A 12177-nucleotide genomic window follows, 5' to 3' on the forward strand; every position below is an offset into this window, starting at 1 on the left:
TTGATTTTAGCTTTCTGTTGATAACTATGAATTAGACTAGGAAACTGAAGTAATCCCCAGATTGCAACCTTCACTCCCACCGTATATAGTGTAGCCTGAGTGTACTGACACTACATGAAGTCCAACCCCATTCCAGGCTTGTGCAGAGATGCCTCAGTCATCTGGTAAATTTATGAAAGTGGAAAAGTAGTAGGCAAGCTTGCTGTGCTTCAGTTCTGAGATTAGCAACAGGACTTGGTGGAGAGTCAAGGAGAAGAAGACGTGGAACTAAGGCACACTTTCAGATTAGATATTTTTCATCCCTACAGTTTGCCTCCTCTCCCCTCCAAAAGAGCCCTTGGACCTGAGAGACATTAGGTACGTGAACTAAGCTTGAGCGGCCTGCCTGTTTTTCTCCCTTCAAGGCGCCTGCTTTTCTCCTCCTAAGAAGGTTCCTAAATTGCCTAGCCTCACTTGCTTTGTCCTTTGTGCTATCCAGGGATTAATTTTCTGCTTCCTCGGTAAGTGTGCCGTTATGGTCCCCCTTTCATTTTTGTCCAGGCGGAGAACTTGGACTTACTTTTTAACTAGTTTAGCCATTTTATCAGAAATTCATGGAATCTCTTCGCTCTGCTGTAACAGCCATCATCGACGGGTATGGCTGTCCTCCAATGGAACTCAAACTCGCTTACGTGCAAAGCTTTATTGCAATTGCCCATTGAGCGTATCTTGGGTTTGCAACACGATCGCTCCATTTCCAGCCCAGACCTTTCCCTTCAATCTGGCCTCAGTTCCCCACAATCATTACCAAAATGATATTGGCAACAGCATCCACTTTAATTTGGGGATGTTTTTTCATCTGAGCAAAGTCCATTGCTAGGGTGACCAGATGTCCCAATTCTATAGGGACAGTCCCGATATATTCAGGACTTTTTCTTATATAGGTGCCTATTATCCTCCACCCAATCTCAATTTTTCACACTTGCTATCTGGTCACCCTATCCATTGCTCGTGTTGACAGTCCTCATTCTGACCATGAGGTTATTTAAGGAGGATAGGGCTCTAGGTGAATATTTGAAAAGAGCTCACCTCTCCGACCTAAATACAGACTTGATTAGGAGTAGACATCCACACATACTGTCAAAGTAGTCCACTTCCAGGAGAAGCTTCTAAGGATAAAGGCTCTCATGACTCCTTCCCCATAACAACAGACTTTTATTCCTGACATGCATGTCCATCACGGGTACACCAGTGTCATGCTAGGGCTTAGCACTATGTGCTCAGTCCAACTCAAGGACTCTGCACTGGTTTCTCATCCAGATTCTCTCATTGGTAGGAGAGAATTGAAGACTTCAGAGTCCAACTCCCAGGAATAGTAAAAAACTCAGTCTGATGGATTAACCATTACAATATCCCCCAAAATACCCCTTCAGGAACTATGCTTCCCTTGGAATCAGCCTAATCATAGATATGAACCAATTCAGCTAGGATGGGGCCTGTTCAATGGAAGAGCTTGACCAGGGATGATAGGCAGGCAAGGAGCAGAACCCTCCACATCATGAGCTGGAGGCCAAGTCCATCCACTGGTAGTGCTACCAGGAAGAAGTCTGGCTTGTGTCACCATGTCTTCATTGGGACCAACAGCGTTGTGGTGGTGGTGGTATGAGAACTGATAGGAGTGACACACACACACACACCACTTATAGATTCATAGATACTAAGGTCAGAAGGGACCATTCTGATCATCTAGTCTGACCTGCACAACGCAGACCACAGAATCTCACCCATCCACTTCTACGAAAAACCTCACTTATGTCTGAGCTATTGAAGTCCTCAAATCGTGGTTTAAAGACTTCAAGGAGCAGAGAATCCTCCCTCAAGTGACCCGTGCTCCATACTACAGAGGAAGGCGAAAAACCTCCAGGGCCTCTTCCAATCTGCCCTGGAGGAAAATTCCTTCCCGACCCCAAATATGGCGATCAGCTAAACCCTGAACATATGGGCAAGATTCACCAGCCAGATACTACATTCCACTTACCTAAAAAATGACCATTGACTATCCTGAGAGGACTTAACATCCCAGGGTACCTAAACCTGCAGGCAGATCAGCTCAAAAGAAGTTGGAAACAGGGCAATAGCATGATCAGATGTACACAAATTCCCACCTGTGTCGAACAACCTGGATCTTTCCTCACAAGAGATGAAGCCTGGCTTAATTTGAGATTTGTGTTCCCTATAGAGAAGTTCTCTCAAACTGATTTTCTTTGGGGCTATGTTGCTGTTTTTCTTTAGTGGGGGAGTTCTATTTTATTCCCTTGTATCCAATACTCTGTTCTTCTGGTTGTTCCTCAATCTTAAATTTTAGTTTAACTAAACTAAAAATTTAAATTTCGGGTCCTTCCCAAGGTAAAAAGTGAATTAAGAGGTTGCAGCTATTTTCTCTGCTTCTTCATACTACCAGTGTGGACTTCTAGTCATGATGGTTGCATAGAATAAAGTCAATAACTTAAATGTTTTCAGGTTTTCTTTAATTTTTCATTTCTAGTTTTGATGTAGTTTACCCTATGTATATATGTAGGTAAACAAACTCTCAGTGCTGACTACCGGTTGGATCATATCATTTCTATAAAATGGCAACTATATCATTTAATGAACAATGGATCTCCTACACAAATTTTGTCTTCAGCCTTTTAGATTGTCTTTTGTAGGTAGGTAACTAGTTATATTTTACTACAGTAAACTTCTTAACACATTGAGAGCCATGAACCGTTTTTGCCTACTCTTCTCCTGTTAAGAGCACAGAAGATGAAGTTTAGTTTAGTTTAAACAAGTCAGTATTTCAACTATTAGGATAGAGGATAAAGATTGAAATTTTAGACTCTTTAAATAAGTATTGAAAGATGACTACTGTTGGCCTAAAACTGTATTCCGTACATAATTGCTGCTGAATTGTTAATGAAGAAAACACATGGTCACTCTTGATTTTCTAGGAAAGTGCACATTTGAGCTGTTTTTGTTTTCTACTGCTATCATTGAGGGTTCAAGAACCAAAAAAAAAAAAAATTGTTCCCCCCCATATAAAACGTTTGATATTTCTCCATCAAGTTATAGTGCCTGACTTTTACACATCTGAAAAAGAGAGTTTGTTTTGGATGCTTGGTCTGAAAGGTGACTGTTTGTTTCCCATTATGAAGTAAAGCATGGAATTTCCTTGGATGCCTCTTATAAAACTAATATATTTTCTTTTGAAAATATAGATTTTTGTTTTGTTTTTGTTTTTTGTTGCTATCTATTTTAATCATATTGCCTTGACCTATATTTACAGTAGAGGTATTTTGTTTAGAGATGGTAATTCGTATTTAATTTTGCCTCTTTGGCTGCATGAAAGTTAAGAATAAGACTTTGATTTGATTTGTTTAATGGTCTTTGCAGAATTAAACTTTGTTGAAATCTTATTCAAAATAGTAGACACAATTTATAAATAGATTTTTTGAATCCTGGTCTCTTCTAATGTGACTTATGTAATTACCACAGAACAGTATCATTGGTATACCAAATCTCTGCTGTTCCAAATTATTTAACAGAGCTAATCCAATTTAGAATTAGATCAAGATATCTAGAGCTATATCAGCCTTTAGTTGATCCCACGCTGAATAATTAATTATAAAATATTTAACTTATTTGTGCTTTTTTTTGCTTTATTCATAATACTGAAGATATTTTTACTGAAAATTCAGTGCGTGTCCAAAGGAGAGGAATCTACTTATTTCTCAGAATTGATTTCTGGGTATTTTCCAAAACAACTTTTAAATAAAATTTTGATGGTCAGCAAATGCAGAATTAAGTGTTCACAAATAACTCTCTCTCCCTGTCCCTCTCGGTATGCATTATACATGTGTTGTAGATTAGCCTCTATGCTATTTCAAATACTTTTTCAAATTTTTCTACCTTTGTTCTATATGTAGTATTGGTAAGATTATATGTTTATTTTTGAGAATGAGGTTGCAGAACTGAGTAAGGTAACCAGTGTTTGTACAGTATATGTAAGTTACAATGGATATCTGCTTATATGTTGATGTCTGGTGTCGGAACAACATTGAGGGGGAAATTAGGTATAGTGTTTGTACTCTACGTAGAAAATTGTGATGTGTTAGTGATAGTTTTGGGGAACAATACTTAGATGGTGGGATATAAAAATGATATCTCTACTAAACGGGAGTAGATAGAGGAGAGGGAGGGCCAGGTATTTGGCATCTGGTAGATGTCAAACTGTTGTAGCAGGTTCATTACAGAATGATGAATTTTGTACCTTGGCAGGTGGCTCCAACTGCAGCTTGTTCATAAGAGTATGGGCTGAAATAGCAAGGACAGGTGATGTATGTTATGTGCTGCAATATGGAAATGTCTGAAAAGGCACAATGTGAATATGTTTTGGTACCACTGGGATGTTAGTGATAGGTTATTAAAGGATACAGGATAGGGGTAAAGTTAAGGTTTTGCAAGCAACCTTAACTCTGAATTTCTAGATTTACAAATGTAGCATTAATATAGAAGTCCTTGTGGTTTCAATAAATGCAATATTTTATAGGGAATTTTAGCAGAAGCAATTGATAATACCCAGGCTTGAAAATTCCACTTGCCTGTGATTAGCAATCAGTGTCCTGATTAAGAGCCAGTAACTTTTGCAGAAAGTAAGTTTTCATTTAAAAAAAAAAATGCTTCTCAGCCTCCTAGTTTTGAAGAAAACTTTCCACATGTGAACCAAATGTAACTGTTTTAGCGCTGCCTTCCTAAGACTGCAGACAGGCAACATTGCTGGCAAGCTATGAGCAGCAGCAGAGGCACTCTGCTTTGGAGTGACAACTGACTGGTCATCTCATTTTTTGCTACTGATACTTGGAAAACCCTATGAGCAGCAAAAAATCAGATCTTTGTTTTGTTGCTGCTTGGACAAGATTTCAGTAAAGATATATCATGATCTTCTGTAGGAAAGGGAGAGGAGAAAATAGAGTGAAGCTGGGAAGGGTGGAAAATAATAAGCCAGAAAGATGTAATAAAATAGACTGATAAATTAGTATTTAATAAATATATTTAATGAATTTTCACAAGTATGTTGATTTGGCAATACTTATTTGTGGTGGTCAACCAATTTTAGAGTTGGTCAAGTACTATTCACTGAATAGATTATTTTGACAAATTTCAGTTGTATTTCTAGGACAATATATTATTCTAATGTTCTTCTGTACTATTTGGTCAGCCTTGATAGCAAATTACACTTGATTTAATTAAATAACTTGACTGTCAATGTTCTAATTAAAAGCACAATACATAGCTGTTTTGTTTGTTTGAATTTGGGTAGGCAGGGCCTTTGAAGGGGCTGTCATGAGGTATTTTTTCACCCTTGAGAGTAAGCTTTAATCCTTGGGCTAGTAGGTGGTGGGGTATAAATATTTCACTCTAACTATTTTAATTTAGTATATATAATTGTGTATATATAATTATTGTATCTGGGGAGTGTCAAAAAAGCTGTGGTGGTGGGTTTTTTTTAAATTGATACAGTGTGTGAAATCTTGCTGTGATGGTTGTACTTTCATCCAGTACTAAATATTTTGGTCTAAATGTGGGTATGGTGTATAAACTGTACTCCATGAATCCCAAGATAAGATTTTAGAAAAATTACCACATACCTACTAGTTGAAATACTAATCCTGTTAGCCAGAGGTAAATAAATATAAGGATGGGGACTTGGGCAAATCATGGTAAGAAACACCAAACCCTGCTTGGGTGGCTCCATCTTTTATATCAGTCTCTGGCTAGTAGCGTCCCTAACAGCTGAAAGGGAGGATGAGTTTGCCTCACCCACTTCACTTCCTCGTTAGTGAAAAATAGGTCTCCACTCTTCTCCCTCTTCCTCTAACCTCCATTTTTATAATACTTGTAATGTAGTAACATCAGCGTATGTTATGATTTAAAACCTTTTAAAAGACTTTCAATTATTTTCCCTTTCTTTGTTAGTGTGGAATCGTTTAATCATTTCACTACTAGAGAAACATGAGAAATGTAACTGGCTGCTGCACACTGCAGTGGATCAGCAAAATATTATTTTAGCAACTTGTTTCCATGACAAATGCATTTAAAAATCAGTGTTAAATGTACCTTAAACTGACTTCCATTTGGTGTGATCTATGGCTGGTACCCTGGGTGGTTGTGTATAATGGGGACAGTTGGGAATTCTGACTGGAACAAGGCATGAGGTTTTTTCCATTCTTTATGGTTTATCCAGTTCTGCTAATTTGACTACATTTCATCTCTTTTATATAAGTTAAATATAAAGTCTCTTCGGTCCCCTGACTACAGTCAGTTTCACTGTCTTCATTCTGTAAATTTATCAAACATGAGAGCAATTTATGTTGGCTTGGAATCTATTAATATGTTGTGCCAAGTTGCGTATTTATAATAGTTGAATATTTTCAGTTACGCATCTTAAAGATTTAGACAGGTGAGTGTTTTCTCCTTGGGCACGAGTGGGTGGGTGGGAGGGTGGGTAAGGGAATGCAACAAATTTGACTTGCTCACAATATATTTGGAAGGGTGAGCATACAAACATTGGAAACTTCATAACCTGTTACAAAGTCTAATAGTATCTTTGGGTACCAGATAGAAAAAGAACACTTTTTGTAGAACCAGATGTGTCTGCCTTTGTATTACCCCAGAGTATTGCAAAGATACAGAAAACTGGTATCAAAACTATGGAATACAAGTTTGTGCAGTATACAATAACCCAGGGGTACAATGTAAAGAATTGAGCGTACAGCAGCTCATATATACTTTTTTATATCTTAGGAGCCTTTTAACCATCTTAAGTGATTTCTTTTTTTAAATTGGTAGGGGTTTGGCCTTGTCTGTTGTAAGACTGTCTTCAGTTATGTAAAGGTTTGTTTTAAAAGTACTTTACACAAAAGCCTGCAAGACTCCTGCAGTCACTTTTGGGACTTACTAAAGTGACACCGTGCTTGAGTGTACTGGGGGAGAAGAACCTAGTGTGTGGTTCTGTTTGCCAGCTGCAACTCTGAATATAGTGAAACCTCTGATTAGAGTGAAGTTGTTCTGTGACAAAAATGTTCCGGTTGAGTGTGTGTGGTATATATGCATGTGAATTATTTTTAACAGCGTTTGTTTATATGGCCATAATGAGGAGGTAGAATAGACTTGTTCAGAGGACCAAGAGAACCATGTTGAAGCAGTAACCTGTAAAGAGAGGAGTAGGGGGGGAGAGAAGCAGTGAGAGGAGTAAAAGCTTAGAACCCCCCACCCGTGAAACAGACCAATGTAATAGTCTTTGTCGTCTTCTCCGCCCCTCCCCCCCGCCTCTTCTTTCAGTTATCAAAATATCTGTTAATTCAAGAGGTCAAGTGAAAAATGTGTACCCCTAGCACCCTCTTCTGGGCAAATTCTTAATGTCTTTGATGGAAGTTTCAGCAGTAAATGCGAGATTCTGCAAGATATGGCACTGTTTCCATCTTTTTATCGCCTTGAGAATAGTAAATGCCCCTAATGTTCATGTAAAGTTCCACTTCTCTGTTAAAGAGCAACAGAAACCAACTGGAATCCCCCTTCCCCCCCTTTTTTTTGGTAGACTGCCTACAAACAGTGCAAATATATGCTGCGTTTTTCCTTTTCTTCATTATTAGAATATGTTGTTTCTTAAGAATTAGTTTGTCTACTCATGCTGGCTATTCTCCATATGAAACCGTAATACTCTGAAATAATATTCTCACAATAACCAACTACTATGTCAGAGTCAAAAGACTTTGAAATTAAGCATTTCAGCTCTTAAGAAACCTAAGAAGCAGGAAGTCAGAGCTTTCTGTGGTTCTGTGCAGATACGCAGTAGACCTACATCCTGGTTTCTGTATTTGATCTTTTGCTTCATTGATCAGGCTTACATGCTTGTCATTTTCAGCAGCATGTAGCTAGTATGATGATGAGCACTATAGAAGGACCTATGAGAACAATTTAAAGATTTGAGTGTTCTCTCTTTTGAGAATCATGAAATCCTACATTTTTTAAAAATCTAGTGATGTGCTGAATGCCCTAAATCAGAGGTTCCCAAACATTTTTGCTAACCTCTCCTTCTCCTTGGGAGTCACATAACAGGCCCTTCCCCACCCACCCGGGGACCGGGGTAGAAAGTGATTTACTAATGGAAGCGGGTGGCTTATGCCAGGGGTGCAGCAGAACTTCGCTGGCTCCATCCCTAGAGGAGCTCATGGCAACATGGCGCAGGCTGAAGCTTCTCATCTCTTCCTCTCCTCCTTCTACCCCCACTCCCTCTTCTCTCTTCCCCCTTCTCACCCCCCCGCCCTCCCCAGCACAGAGTATCTTGCTTCTGCAGGCTCTGAAGTATGTAAAATACACATGGCTGTGTCTGTACGAATGGCTGGGCTGGGACAAGCATGCAGAGTTTGAGTTCCCAGGTTGGGGAGGAGTGGGTAGAGTAGCAGGCTACTGCTGGGGAAGGTTTGCCCCCAGTACCCTTTCCCTGCTGTTGCCTGGTCCTGTGATAACCTTGTGCCCTGCACTTTGAAAACCAGTACCCTAAACAGTTAGTCAAAAGGAGCATTCAGCACCCAGTTACCCTTTTTAGGAGCATATCATTCAGCTCTGCCATGGATTGCCAGCTCTTTTGTTGTGACACCCTGAATGGGCCTTGCACTGTGTAAGTCCACGTTAGGCTATGTCTTGTACTCTACAGTACAATGGGCCTTAATTCAGGTAGCCAGGCCTCTTGATTTGTGTTGTACCGATGCTGAATTCTGCATCATGCACTGCTGCTAAGATAAGTATCCAGAAAATACAGCTTTTACTATATCACTCTAATATTTTTTAATGAAAACTTCCATTTTAAAAGTCTGTTCTGTGCATTTCTGGCAACTGCCTAATCTCCCCATTAACTATGGGACGTAGTATTGATTCCACAAAATCAGGGGACCTTGCAGAATTTAGAGTCTGTGAGCCATGCCATACACCAGTTTGCAGTGCTGGAGAACTCTGGTTCCTCTCAAAGGGCCAGATGATAGGAATTGGAGGGAAGCAAGTGAGGAGGGGAAACAGACTGATAGTTGGGGTAGGTGGCAGGCAACAGGAGAATCAGGTACTCACAAGAGAGCTGGTGGGGAAGGTGCCAGGCATACAGTGGAGGAATGAATGGGAGGAAGCAGGAGAGGGACTGGATACTTAGAGGGAGGATGCCAATGGGGTCTCTACCTAGTTAATTATTTTGAGGGTGGAGGATGTAGAAGGTGTCAGTCTGCAGCGTTCTTTTCAGAAAAGCCATTTGTCCAGGCTTAGCCTTAGCCTCTAGGTCAGGGGTTCTCAAACTGGGGGTAGGACCCCTCAGGGGGTCACGAGGTTATTACATGGGGGGGGTCACAAGCTGTCAGCCTCCACCCCAAACACCACTTTGCCTCCAGCATTTATAATGGTGGTAAATATATTAAAAAGTGTTTTTAATTTATATGGGGGGGTCACACTCAGAAGCTTGCTATGTGAAAGGGCTCACCAGTTTAAAAAAAAAAGTTTGAGAACCACTGCTCTAGCTCACGTGTGTAATTAACGCAGAATATGTGCACTTGGGCAGGAGGAGGAAGAGTCGTACAGTTCTTCCCTTTGTTGTAGAACTGCGTTTAGTCAGAGACTAGATCACAGGCATAGTTTTAATTTGATCTCTTAAGACTCCTGATAACATACCTCTTACATCAACAAACATTATAAACATTCTTAATTTCACACATTGTACTGAAAGGGTACCTTAAAATTTTTTTTTTGGTATAATTGTGTTAATGCAATGAAAGTTTTGCCTTAAGAGTTGATTTTTTTTTAACCATTTAAAACTGCCTTGTTCCTACAGAGGATGTGCTGAGTAAAGATGCTGGGGAGTGTGCAATATGCCTGGAAGAGCTGCAGCAAGGGGATACTATAGCACGACTGCCTTGTCTATGCATATATCATAAAGGGCAAGTATTCTTCATGCTGTATTCTTCCCAGATAAAATGCCATATGCAAACATCAGTTGGGTAATTTTTATAAAGGATTTTTAAAGAGACAATTAACATCTCGTCAATTTAAAACAAAACTTAGCTAAAAGTACTTTGAGGTACTGCATCTTGAGTTATCCTCCCCTACACAAATATATTTGCTCTTATAGTCAAATTTTTCTTTTACGTTTTTCTCTTGTGGCTGTTTGAAAAACTCCCAGAAACAAAAGGGGGAAATTTTCTATACAGGGGAAACAGTAAAAATCACTATACTTGCGCACACACACACATTCTGTCGACTGCACAGACTAAAATTGAAAAATGTATATTTTTTCTCTGATCTTTGTTATATTCATTTTAGATGGTGTTTGTAACAATGGGCAAAAATTGCAGGCAGCAGTGTGGTTAGGGTGATGGTGTCCCTCTTAAGAAATGAAAAGTACAAAAAGAAATTTGTAAATTTGTTAACTTCTGAAATAAACAGTTACAACAACATATACATTGATTTCTCTAATGTTTAACACATAGCACCATATGCTTTATTGGGATTTTGGGATGTTAAAAATGATTACTGAATGTTGACAAGTACTTTGCCACGCATTCTAGTTGAAGTAGCTTATGTCTTAAAACACATTCTCTCTCTCTCTCTCTCTCTCCCTCCCCCGCTCTCAAATGTTTCTAGTCACTTTATTTTAACTATGATAAAATTATTTAGTACACAACAATTGCTGGTAATTCTCTTCCACTTATTCTCTTATGTTCCAACAGCTGCATAGATGAGTGGTTTGAAGTAAATAGATCTTGTCCTGAACACCCTTCAGATTGAGACGACAAGATTCTTCTTTTGTAGGTAACTTCTTTTTACATATTTCATTGATCTTTTCAGTAATAAGAACTATATAAATAAGCACACTAAATATGCACTCAGATCTAAGTTTGACCTAAAATAATTGGTAAATTCATTGTCATTCCAGTATATTTACTATCTATTTAAATTACTAGAATTCATAAATGGTTTCTGCACCCTCACATCCAGTAGTCTGGAATTATATATTGCAGTTTAACTACTGCAAAGTGACGAGCAGCAGTGCCATTTAAATTTTAATTATCTTTTTTTAAGATTATTTTGTTGTGTAACCTAAACTTACTTTAAAATACCGAATCCCCAGAATTTTTGATAGTTTAGTGAATGACCATCCTTTCTGGACTGAAATCTGCTTTTTCATTTGGGATGTTACATAGTTTTCAGTGAGATCCTGCTTTTTACTTTCAACACACATTTGATCATTCATTGTTTGTTTTTTCTGCAGTGCATGTAAAATGTTACAACCCAGCCTGCCCCACCCCCATTCACACAGATACAAAGCTTTCCTGCTTTAGTATTGTGCATTAATGGTTTAGAGTAGAAACCAGTTAGAGTCAAAGGACAAAAGAGGCATTTTTATTCTTTCAGGTATCTTGCTTACACTAAACTACCAGCTCCAACCATTACAAAACATGAGGATTTATATTAAACACTATGGCAATCATGGAATATGAACTCTTTGCCCCAAACAATGTAGTGTTTTTTTTTGAAACACTGTTTCAGTGTTCTGCTTTCTATTTTACTTCACAACTATGTGTTGCAGCTCACACGGCCTAAGCTGCCCAGAAGGGGGAGGCAAGTGGAGCAATTTGCCCTGGGCCCTGCAGGGGCCCCCCACGAAAATGTCTGAGGTCTGAGACAGGGAAGGGGCCAGTAGTGTAGCGGCCGCTCTGCCACTGAGCACAAGTGGCGCCTTTTTAATTTTTACTCGTACAGCGGCGCTCCGGGTCTTCGGCAGCGGGTCCTTCAGTGCTGCTGAAGACCCGGGTGAGTACAGATGGCTGGCACCTTTTTTTTATTTCTGCTCCCCCTGTTCGCTCCACCTGGCTACGCCACTGGAAGGGGCCCCCAAAATTGCTTTGCCCCAGGCCCCCTGAATCCTTTGGGCGGCCCTGCATGCTGCAGTCATATTAGCAAGGGTTATTGTATACACTGTCACACTTTCCAAAGAACACATTACTGCAGGGACAACTCTTTTTTTCCCATAGCACAAGACTAGGACTAATTTTTTACATGGACATGTATGGTACATAGAGCATCACGTATTGTACCTGGGGTATTGAACTACAGGAGAAG

General features: G+C 39.4%; 1 protein-coding gene across 2 annotated transcripts in view; it reads left to right on the forward strand.

Annotated features, from left to right (window-relative positions):
• Window positions 1–12177, forward strand: part of ZNRF2 (zinc and ring finger 2) — a 98534-nt gene that overhangs the window by 80176 nt on the left and 6181 nt on the right. The window contains exons 3-4 of one of the 2 annotated variants that reach the window (XM_038392535.2): window positions 9890–9995; window positions 10785–10862. In XM_038392535.2, coding sequence (XP_038248463.1) covers window positions 9890–9995; window positions 10785–10842 — 164 coding nt within the window. In that variant the 3' untranslated portion in view covers window positions 10843–10862. Of the gene's footprint in view, window positions 1–9889; window positions 9996–10784; window positions 10867–12177 lie in introns of both variants that reach the window. The other variant, XM_038392534.2, reaches the window with a different exon arrangement.

The sequence above is a fragment of the Dermochelys coriacea genome, chromosome 2 (genome assembly GCF_009764565.3).
Source record: "Dermochelys coriacea isolate rDerCor1 chromosome 2, rDerCor1.pri.v4, whole genome shotgun sequence".
NCBI lineage: Eukaryota > Metazoa > Chordata > Testudines > Dermochelyidae > Dermochelys > Dermochelys coriacea.